We start from the raw sequence: 12115 nt of genomic DNA on the forward strand, positions 1-12115 counted from the left end.
GGAACACAGACCCTGAGCCTGCAGCTTTAGTATCCTCTCTCGCCTCTGCTCTGGTTCAGTTGCTGAAGAGCAAGAGAAATCTACAGGAGCTGGACCAATCTCCTCTAACTTCAGTAAATTCGTACTATTTGGCTTTCTGGTGTATCTGTATAATACCAACATGGGGGTGTGATGACCACAGCTTGTGTACCCGGTGTGGGCTACCTGATGGACCGGCTTTCACTGCGCATGGCTTATCTGAGGTTCTGGGTTGCAGACAGGAAGAAAGTGGTCTCTTGTTGGAGAGAAGAACAATAAATCAGTTTGCAGTGCTTGTACGCGTTCGTACTGGTGACCAGTTAGTTCATGTGCAGAGAAGTATCTGCAATTTTTGTGTCTTAATTTTTCCAGTCATTTTTAGCATGTTGCCTTTTCCAAATAATTTGGCAATATATTTAACTGTTCTTATGTTTGACTAGGTCTGCTTATCAAAGTGCAATTGTTCTATTTCTTCTAGTTCCTCCACCAAGGCAGCTTGTAATAAAATCTGAAAATTTTAAAACTACCTTGCACTGGAAGTACCCACCGATGTCTGAAACGCCTCGTTTTATTGTGGAAATCAAACCTTACTAGTAAGTTTTTACTACTTCATCATTTTCTCTACCTGCTGTTCTCTAGAAGCCTATAAAAGCAGTCAGTCTGCAGTAAATTCTTTTGTTTCGATGTGGTAGAGTCATGTAGGGTGAATGTTGCCTAAGTGTAAATTAAGGCAAAATTTGTCAAATAAGAGGATAGTTGAGACTGACAGAGACCTCTGGAGGTCATCTCGTCCAACCCCTGCTCAAGCAGAATCACCTAGAACTGGTTGCCCAGGACTATATGTCCAGAGGGCTTTTGAACCCCTCCAGGGAAGGAGACACCACAACCTCCCTGGGCAGCCTGTTCCAGTGCTCTGTCACCCTCACAGAATTTTTTTTGTTTTGTTTTGTTTTGTCACAGCAGTGTATTGTGCAATTGCAGTTGTATTAACTGTTTCTTTATCTGTTTTACAGTGTAGGTTACTATAAGATCGTCTCAACCTGTGTGAACATTTCAGCTCATTTTTGTGACCTCTCAAGGGAAATATATAAGCCTTTTGACTCTCACTGGCTTCGAGTTAAAGCTGTTGTTGGGTCACAACAATCTGAGTATGTTGAGACGGAAGAGTTTATTTTGCAAAAGCATGGTAAGTTCCATCATAAACTGAACCTTTTCTCCCAAAATTTAAAAATCTAGTGATTATCATTTTGGCTGTATTATTGTGTCTCATTTGGGAATATCATGAAGTCAGGAGTCCAGGATGAAATGAAGCATGGTGATTGTTCAGTAGAAACTTCTGTACTTCTGCCTCTCTAGGGACTCGTTAACCCTGTTACTGTGATATCGTAATATTTTTTCAAAACTTCCAAAGGTAAGAAAGTGGTGCAGATGGTGCACTCTGTGCATCCTTCCCATATTCTTGCCTGGTGTCCCAGACAACCATTTTAGGGTAGGAGACTGCTACTGGAAGCTGTGGACCTTTAGGCATCACAGAAGTAGTGCTCAGATGGTTGGCGATGCCTTGCTTGACACTATAATCCCATGCACTGACAGCTTTGGGTGTCTAGGTACTATCTAGAAGCTATGGGAGTCCACTGTAGCTGAAAAATGAAGTTACTCATTCCTCCTGATTCCAAGTGTCACAGCTGTGTGATACTAACAGCATTGAAATAAACGTGTCTTCTTAAGTCTCTGATGAATTTTGGACAGCTAGCTATAAATAGCATATTTTATGTTAAAAGCAAAGGTACAATGTGTTGCAGGAAAAATAGGACCACCGAAACTGAATCTCTCAAGGCATGGTGATACAATCATGGTTGATATTTACCATCCTGCGTTACCGTCTGTGGAGCTTCATCCTTGGATCGAAGAGCTTTGTTTAAGCCTCATATACTTGGTGACTTTTTGGGATAGTAAAAATCAGGTGAGTTCCAAAATGAAAACTTCAGATTAAAAATATTTGTCTACCTTAAACACATAAACAAGGGGATGACTCCTGTGACACACAGAACCAACAGATATCAAGAAAACAGTTGAACATAACAAAGACTACTGAAGCCCTAAAATATCAAGCGTTATCACAGTGAGATACGTGACTGGAAGGTCTGGATTTTAGTTGTCCAAGTAGATGTCTTACAACAAAAATAAGATTATTGCATTAGCTGTTCACAAGATAGAGTTACTTGATCCCATGCTATTGTTTCTGCATACATGCTAAGCATTGGTAACTTTACTTGTGCCCCTTTTACTTGTCTGGATAGACTTTTTGTTTGAGAAGATTACCTTTCAAGGTATTGATACCACTTTATTTAGCAATCATGGAGGGTGAACTTGAGGAAAATTACAGTAGGTATGTTTACTGACAGTTGCCTTTTCATATGCATCCAGGTACAAGTTTTATAAGTGAATTAGGATTGTGAATCTAGGCTGTGAACAGCACAAATTTTAGCTGTGAGCACCATGGTCTGCTCACATACAACATCTTAAGGTAGCTCATAATCTGATAGCCGAAGTTCACACAGCTTTTGTAAGGTGCATACGTGATGGAGGAGGACTATCTAATAGTGTTTTAACACTTTTGGAAGTGTTGGAAGGTACTGTGACATTTATATTGTTGTATTGTGTCAGGTGATATAATGTGGCTTTCATTTTTTGCAGACTGAAGGAAATTTCACTGCAGACAACTGTACGATGTATAAATGTGTCCTTGAGATCCCAGTTCCTACTGAAGGTTCCACTTACTGTGTGTCAGCCCAGGGAAGTTTATATGATCATCTGATGGTTAGCACCCCATCAGAAGAAAGCTGCATTCATGTTCCTCTCGAACAGACATTGAGTAAGAGAATTCTAAAACTTTTTAGTAAGAACGTACTGAGTCTGACCAGAGTTCTGTTCTAGCAAAGTATTCGAGCTCTGATAATAGCTACAGATGACTATGGGAGAATATGAAAAATGGGAAAACATGGTCATTCTTGTCCAAATGCACTTTCCCAGTTCTAAAGACCCTTAAAGACCATGTATTATTTTCAAGTAACCCTGCTTCGGGTTTTTTTGGTACATTTCCTGTTTCATTTGTATTGCAAGACCTGGTCCCGTTGCACCTGATCATTGGTGTAATTAACAGATGACAAATGGTTCGTTCACTGAATTATATGGTTTTCAGAAGCATTGTCTCCCTTCTAATAAAAGGCTTTTTGCTCCGTCTGATCACCGAGGAAAGTGTATGTAGACTTCCTTGAGTTTGAAGCAGCTATAAGCTTGTGGTCATAAAATTGAAGTGTTGGTGTCTTTTTCTTAATTAAAGAGAATGAAGACAGGTAGTGACCTAGCTTTCTATCTCTGATAACCTCTTAAAAACTTTTAATGTTACTTCATTATGCCCCAAAACTTTACTAGAGAAAAGAGGTACAGTTGATAGAAGCAGTTGTGTTATTTCTTTATGCACAAGAGCAGTGATTGAGGGTGAGGACATGAGAGTTAGGCTAGTGGAATCTCCCTATTAATAGTCGAGAATTCTGTGTTTTCACATTTTAACTATATTATACATAGACTATATGTAATTATTATGTCAGTGCTATCACATGTTCAAATCTGTTATCCCCATCTGTCATCTCTAAGGAATGAAAAATAAATTACAAAATTGCTTTACTTCTATAAAAACATGACTGCGTTTATATAAATTGAAAATACTCTTTTTTTTTTACCTAACATAATGCTTTATAAATGAAGTTTTCTTGAGTGAAAAAGGTGGCAAATTGACAAATTCATCTATTACAGCTAAGCGTTCTGAGCTATTTTAGTTTCTGAAGTTATTCTAAATGATACAGCAGTGGTTTATTTTTCAAACTTCTAACAGATTGTGCGCTAACTTCTTAGGCACGCAATATATCATCATTCTGTGTGTTATTCTGAGCCTGAGTCTAATGTTGACAGTATGTTATGGCTGCAAGAAACTAAGGAAGAAGAACATAAAGCTGCCTAAGTCTTTGGTAAGTTCAGACTTTTGATCTGTGTCAGATTTTTAATATCCAACTGAGTAACTTTTATAACTCTAAGATCTTTATGCTTGTCTCTTTTTTTTTTTTTTTCTTTTTAACTGAAATAGCAGTAGTTGGTTTAGTTTGAGAACTTAGTTCTTAAAAACTCAATGTGTGTGTGCATAGACAGATTTGTATTCATTCTAGTAGCACAGACACAGAACCACAGAATTGCTGAAGGTAGAAGAGACTTTTTGAGATCTAGTCCAACCCTTTTGCCCAAGCAGGGTCAGCAAGACCACATTGCCCAGGACTTTGTCCGGTTGGGTTTTGAATACTTTCAAAGGAGGAGACTCCACAACCCCTCTGGGCAACCTATTCCAGAGTTTAACCACTCTCACAGTAAATATTGTTTTCTTACATTTAGATAAAATTCCATGTATTTCAGTTTATGCCTATTTACTCTTGTCCTGTCACTGGACATCTGTGAGATTCCTTCATTACATGGTAATATTGTGGTACTGCTAAGTGCTACAGTGTTCCTGAATTGATGTGCAGAGTAAGGGGAGAGTGGAGTGACAGGGCTGTAGGAAGAGGGAAGAACAGCTAGGGGAAGTCTGTTCTCGCACTGAGCTGTCACAGGGAAGAGAGTTCAGAAGCTGCTCTACCCTAAAAACTCCCTGTAGCTGTGTTGAGGAAACAGAGTGGATGTTCTTGAAGAGCAGCAGGACTCCCTGATTTCGCATCAGGCAAGAGCGGAGTGTCTGGCAAGTACTATTATAATGCCCTCCTGGTATCTCGTTAGTCACAGCAACTGAACGATCAGCAGCAGTTGAAGCAGCTTTCAAGAACATGAGGCGGTAGTGACTCATAATCATATCAAGAGTGTACCTTCTCAGCAGATGCTGGTAGTCTCATGAGCTTTCTGGAGAAAAAAGGCAGCCATCTTCAATTTTAAGTTCTTCAAGGCCTTTTGAAGTTAATCCTTCATAGTGCAGGGGTAGCTTAATGCCTAAGATCCCCTGGAGCCTGCTTTCTTTGGAATAGTATAGTATTAGGAGGTGAGATTGCTCTGATTAAATGGAGATATCCAAGCCAGTGGTGCTGGCTAGGTCCCTTTGTAGTAAGCAGTAATCTAGTCCATCAACTTGTCCAGCACAAGATGATTCATTTAATTCTAAAATAATACGCACTTCTAGTCAAAAAACAAACCTCTCTAAAATGCCTGTTTCTTTCCATTGACTGTGACTGAGATTAGTTCAGAAATAGCCATTCACACTGGAGACTTTAAAAAAATCAGATGGAGAAATCTGTCTGATGGCATCTACAGCTAGACCCCAGTGTCAAAACACACAGGCCTGTAGAAGTGAGGTGTTGGAGATTTTTATCTTCACACCAGGATGTAACTGTCTGCATACATAGCATTGTCCTACATACACACACAGTCGTTTCTGAGAAGGCGGTTCGTCATAGCGAAAGACAGCTCATCCAGAATGGCAGTGCTGTGCTCAGTGGATCCTAGTTATTCTGCCTTCCCAGTACCACTGTGGTATCACATCTGAGGGATCAGGGGAAAGAATATCGCGCAAATAGAATGCGTGCTCCTTAACGCGCCTGAGCTTCCTGATGCGTGCTTCAAGTTCACACTTGAGGTCACCTTGTAGGAACTCATTTGTGCGTCCGTATTCTCAGTTTACTGGGCTGTGTGTGATCGTGTGATTCCTCGGTTCCAGGGCACCAGTCTGGTTCACATTCCACACCATGCTTTGTGGCTGAGGAGCTGAATGAAACCTGTAACTATTTATAAAGATTGTTACCTGGGTGGTCAAGCACTGAGACAAGTTCCCCAGGGAAGTAGTCATGGCCTGGAGCCTGTCAGTGTTTAAGAAGCGTTTGGACCATGCTCTTAGATGTATGGTTTAACCTCTAGGTTGCCCTGAGTGGAGTTAGGAGTTGGACACTGTGACCCTCGTGGGTCCCTTCCAACTCAGGATACTCTGAGTGTCCATTTCCATTGAAGTCTCCAGTGACGAATACAGATTACAGCGCTTGTAAGGATAGTTTCAGTACACGTGATATGAATAATGTGGGAATGTAAAGTGAGTAATTAATAACCTATGAGTCATGGTTATTTTCATAATTAATTGTTTCAAGTAGTGAATAAATAACATACTTAATATAAATAATACATTTAATGATAGGAAGTTACCTCTGTAGAATTCTTGAAGCTGAGAGCCTGTCATTGACCTTTGAATATGACTAGATACTTCTTTCTGTACAAGTTATGACCATTGTGCTTTACCTGAGCTTGTCTGAAAATGAAACATCTAGGGAGTTTTTCTGTCTGTTAAAAGGCTTGGCAAAGTGTCCTACCTTAGGACTGCTGCCTTCCAGTGATCTGCTTCCTGGCAGCTTTAAGTAGATGCTAAAACATCATTTGAGTGACTTTCAGCATGTTGCAATTCTCCAACAGAAGGAAAAGTAAGAAAGAGTGACCATCAAGCAGCTGCCTTTGCAGAGAGTCTCGTATACCCAAAGAAAAGAAAAAAAAAAAAATCCACTGTCATTTAGGTCTCAAGAACTTTTACTGTCTTTTATATGCTGTTTGTGACACCCAAGAATAACTTGGCAGTCATGTACAGGTCCTACTTCCACAGTCCAATTGTCTTTCACCATGGGCATTGAATGATGACCTTCCATTACAGAAAATCTTTGTTGAAGAGTTTTAAGCATCTTTATTCATAGTAGGATCCTACCGGGAATAGGCACCTAGAGAAATGTGACAGATTCCTTTACAAGACTTCACCGTGCTAGTATTGTGATGGATCACAGGAATCTGATGTTTCAGCAGTCCAGCTGTAGTTAGACACAATTTTCTTTCATTTTTCTCACAAAAAGTATTTCAAGAGGCCGTCTCCTTCCACCCACCGTCTCCCAGTCATTCCAATTTGTCCTGTGCTAGGTTTTTGTTGTAAGATTCGTGATAAGGGCTTATCCGTTTTAAAAGGGGCCTGGACTCAATTTACTGATACACTGTGGACATCTCCCTCTGCTTTAACTTCACTGCCTTTATTTTTCAGTGCCTCTTATCTTTAAATGGTGGTAAATATTTTAGTGGGTAGAAAACACCACTCTATAAAAGAGAGAATCATTGAAAAGCATCAACTTTCACTTTTAGTTCATACTGAAGTCAACTTTTTTTCTACCATTTGTTGCTTTTTCTGAGCCTGACAGGAACAACAAGGCTGTGTTCTCTCACTATATTTGTAGAACACTTGGGTATATTCACAAAACACTTCAGATTATTTTCTTTGTGACTCTGGCTTTTTTGGTTATGCAACATATATTTTTGATTTGGAGAAACTGTAATTAGTCCTGTAAATTTTGACTGATATTTGCCACAAATAGTTGTCATCTTACAAGAGAGAAGCTGCTTCATTAGCTTTTGTGAAGACTTTTTTTTTTTTTTTTCCCCTGTGAGCATCTTTAGGGCAGTAACATAGTCTCCTATTCATATATTCACACAGCATTAAGTTGTTGTGGAACCATACAGAGGCCATACAGATTTCGTCAAGGTCCTGATAAGAATTGAAATGGACTTCTCAAACTCTCCTCCAGAAAATGTGCACCTGAAAATTACTGGGAATTCGTAGGTGGACAAGCCCTTAGAAAAGAGAGTTAAGAAAGAAAGAGTTGATTGCCTTACTGTTACAGACTCCTTGGGATATATATTATTTTATGTTATCCTCAAACCTGGGTTCCACCAGTGTTTCTTCCTAGTCTGTTTAGACAGTGAGTGACCTGACAGCTCGGGTGCTGTCATCAGAGACAGTGTCTGAGCACCTTCACATGCCAGGAAATACTGCTGACATCCAGCTTCAGCTCACCGGTTGTCAGTGTGCTCGTAAGAGATAATGTGCACCAAAGAGAAATATTAACTTACCTATGGTAAATATTTTTCTTCAAATAGCAACCATATCTTAATTACCCTTGTTACTTGAGATGCTTTGGATGGCCTTCCAGTTAGTGTAGTAAGCTGGGATTCTTTGAAGCTAAGAGTAACAGCATGAATTGCTAAATTGTCTTGTAGTCATGACTCAGTGGCTCTTCAAGAGTTTTTGGTACCAGATAACCCACGAGATATTTTTCTTCTGATGGCTTCCTGCTTTCTTGGATGGGAATAGGAGTGGTTTTGCACCATCTTGCTTTGATCAAAAACTTGCCAAGAGAAAAACAGGTTTGCTTTTTGAGAACAAGAGTCTTGGATGTAGTTGTATAGAGCGTACTTACCCTCAGGTCTGTCTCTGCGCATTGCCAGCTGGCACTGTGAAATGCAGAACCTGCGTAGAGTACAAGGCGTTCCCTTATCACGTTTTAGGACTCTGGTTTTTAGAGCTGTCTGAAAATCCTAAACGGACAGAAACAAGAATTCGTTGGGTTTTGGGTTTTAACTTTAGTATAGCGTGTACTGGTATGGGGAGAGATGGGAAGTTGTAAATGCAGCTTTTAGCCATATTTTCTATAGCATTTTGTCTTAATTCACATTCCTCAAGTATTGCAGCTTACACAGAGAATTACCTTCTCTTGTCACATACTGTGTGACTATTGGAGTCAGGTTTTTGCTACCCCCAAAAAAACTAGAGGTGCTGGTCCCTTCAAGGTCAGTGCCGGTAGAGCTGTATAAACAGATTTTCAAAAGGTGCAGTAATCCTACCAGCAGGTCATAACATTTTCAGTATCCACACAATATTGATTTATTCTGGTTTCTGCAACTAGCTTTTAAGCATCTGCTTTTTAGGAACAGGTGCTTTCTATACATACTCATGGAAATTACTCTGAATATTCTTTACATCGTATTCTGACTCTTTCCACAAACAGAAAATGGATATCCAGAGAGAATGATGGGTGAATGGCAGCGAGGTTGTAGTGTGGTGTATTCTCAGTCAGGAGCCACTTAATGCTCTTTTTACTAGTTTTCCAGTGACAGCCCTTGATTCCCAGGGGGATCACCTCACCTTAGTGGTGCTGACATATCTGTAAAGCTCCCTTAAGTGCTCTTCAGGGAGCGTTTGTTTGCTTTGTAGTGGGGTGTGTGTGTTAAACTCCAGTAGTTTTATTGATCCAGCATATACCATAATACCATCAACAGATAGCAGGCAACTGAGGGGAAAGGTAGGACTGAAGTGAGAGATGAAGGCAAGTTCTAACAAAGTCAGCATACTGCAAAGAGATGAATGGAAAGATACAGCCTCACAACCTTCTGATCAAGGAAGATTCATGAAAAGCAGAGTTGGATTTGATTGTCTGGTTTTGATGCCTTTCTGTTCTTGCATTCCTACAGACTGGGGGGTTCTTTTTGCCTATTCATAGCTTTTCTTAAACAACATGATTTTTCTCCCGCTTTTCTCCTTCGACCTACATCCCTTTCTTCCATATTTGCCTCAGCCTGTGCTTGTGTACATTTTATTAAGAAATTAGATTATCAAACACTATAGATATGCTGAGATACACATAAACAGTGAATTATGAAATTTGGAAAAGGGCACTATTAACTGAGTAATGCTTTATTCCTATGCTTTCTGTTAGCTTTAGGGAATGCCATCATACAGCTGAAAATTTACCTTACTTTTTCACGTGTTCTCGAAAACACCTTAAAAAAACACCCCAAAAACCCAAACAAACGAACCCCAAATCAGAAAAATCTGAACAGCCTGAAGGCATGTCATGGTTTTAAACAAGCTGCAGCCTGATCATTGAGGGAATTCATATGTTCTTCCTGCTGAGGGGTTTCAAAGTAAAACATTAAAGTTTGTCGCAGCATTGAGGGAATGCGTAGTGACACAGAAGTCACTAGAAAGGCTTTGGGATAAATACGACTGCTGGGTGTGCAAACAGGTTCTCATGTCACTTTAAAGATCTCTTTCCAAAGTTCACTTTCCTCCCACTTGAGACAGTTGCCACAAAATATTACAGTCATTGCAAGTCACACTCATGAGCAATAGATTATGAGAGGTTTACCTAGCTAGTTGAAGAGCATTACAACTTTTTCTTCCTTCACTGCAAACTTCAAGTGACTTAAAGTGCAGTGGGTGACATGAAGTTGATTTGGCCCTTGCAGATGTGTTTGCACATAGAAAGCATTTTACAGAGCTTACATAAAAGTGTTAATGAAACCGTTGAAGTCATAGGTCAAGCTATGACCTTGCCACATTCTAATTTTGCTCATTTCTGTTGGGATTGGTTGTAATGACATTGAATTTGTATTATGAACTCATATATCTTTTTTTTTTTAACCTCTAAACTTCAACAGAAGATAATGCCAATAAATTAGTAGATTATGTGGAACTAAAAAGTAATTTCATTTTTTTTCCCCCCATTTAAGGTCAGTGTGATAAGAAACCTGAATTCAGACAACATTCCTGAATCAAAATCAGAGGCAAAGTATGTATCTGTAATAAGCGTCATGTCGGGCCAGTCAGTGTTGCCAGGGAATGATGAAGTAACCTCACTGGAGGTAGAACCAAAAGACGAAACTCTTAGTCCTGAGAATTCCAGTGAAGGAGCACCTTTTGTTCCTCTCCCAGAGGCGCCAGCCAAAGCAGAAGAGGTGTCTGTACAGGAAAGCACAGAGGGTGTATCTTACGATGATGAACAGAATTGCAAGGTAAAAGAGAGTTACTTCATTTCTGACAGTAGCCAAATGGATATATGCAGTAATTCTTCGGGTCCAGATGTTTCTGCCACGGAAATACAACAAACAGTCGTTCCAAGCAGCTGTCTCAAGTTTTCTGGCTATGACAAGCCTCATGTTCCATTAGATATGTTGATAGATGTTGGTGAAGAACAGCCTGTGATTGCTTACAGGCCGACTGACTGACCAGGATAGCCAAGGTGTTTCGCCAGAACTCAGGAAGAACAGCATTACTGAAGATTATAAGCCATTTGATGGACGTCTACAAGTTTTACTTGTTCTGATCCAACCAGAGTAACCAATACGCAACTTACACTGGGATTCTGAAATGGGACTGAAAGTTGTGCGGAGACCAACGTAAAAAGTGGACAGATATTTCATAACCACTTCTAGAAGTGATTGTGTATATGACGTAACTCACTATTTCCTATTTGAAATAGCAGTCTTTTATAAACAGTACTTTGTACAGAACAGATTTTATGGAGGAGTATAAAAGAGCACCTATATCATTATTCCCTTCTGTTTCAAATTCTTTTCAAAATTAATTGTCCTTCACTTAGTTATGGTAGAGATGTGCAAGAAGTATTTGAGAGATTTTGCCTCTATCGGAGGAATTCTCTTGCCTGTCTTTTTTTCTTGAGTATTTTTGTATTAAACCAAATGCCACTATTTGTTTTAAGTAAGAATATCACTATAAGCTTTTCCTGTATATCTTAGCCATTGTTTCCATGGCTAAGTACCCATTATTTATCATCTTTTCTGCAACTAGAAGTATGTATTTCCAGGACCGTTACTTTGTGCGTTCCAGTGAGTAAACTATAGGCTTTTCCTTTGTAACCTAAGTCCTGTGACTGAAAAAGCTTATTTTTAAAAGTGCTGTTATTTGTGTATAGCTTCATCTGTTTGGATCACCTAGATACGTTGTGTAATGATGTCACATTCTGGATAACTCCTGTACTGGAATGCTGGCTGGTTGTCATTGGGAAAAAAAGTGTAACGAGTGGCTGCAGAAATACTTTAGAAAATGTTTTCAAAATTCAAAAACCTGTTTTCTTCCAGAGTATTTTAATACCAGTTCTTAGAACGATATTATTTTTCTTAATCAACAGGACTTCTTCCAAACATGATTCCTAGCCAGTTGAAAATTACTACCTTTTTTCTCCTTTTTATTACATAACTCAGGATCTACACCAAATTACCTCCCTCTAAAAATACGTATCAAGACAAGGGAAAAGTAGTGTGGCTAACTTGTAGTTCATAAGTTACTGTCATCTGACAGCCCTCTGAATTTTGTAGCATGAGTGTAGTTTTAAAAACTGAAGGATGAGTATTTTATTTTTTTGTATTTAAAAACTTCTGAGCTTAGTGCCTGCAATCCAGTCAAGGTTTG

General features: G+C 39.3%; 1 protein-coding gene across 1 annotated transcript in view; it reads left to right on the plus strand.

Moving 5' to 3' along the window:
* IFNGR1 (interferon gamma receptor 1) overlaps positions 1-10911 on the plus strand; it is a gene marked incomplete at its 5' end in the record, with an annotated part of 12536 nt that extends 1625 nt beyond the window's left edge. The window contains 6 exons of the mRNA XM_010150417.1: positions 459-611; positions 1032-1204; positions 1821-1981; positions 2716-2893; positions 3934-4046; positions 10417-10911. Of these exons, the coding sequence (XP_010148719.1) occupies positions 459-611; positions 1032-1204; positions 1821-1981; positions 2716-2893; positions 3934-4046; positions 10417-10911 (1273 nt within the window). The remainder of the gene's footprint in view (positions 1-458; positions 612-1031; positions 1205-1820; positions 1982-2715; positions 2894-3933; positions 4047-10416) is intronic.
* Positions 10912-12115: the final 1204 nt, after the last annotated feature.

The sequence above is a fragment of the Eurypyga helias genome, unplaced genomic scaffold (assembly GCF_000690775.1).
Source record: "Eurypyga helias isolate BGI_N326 unplaced genomic scaffold, ASM69077v1 scaffold45374, whole genome shotgun sequence".
NCBI lineage: Eukaryota > Metazoa > Chordata > Aves > Eurypygiformes > Eurypygidae > Eurypyga > Eurypyga helias.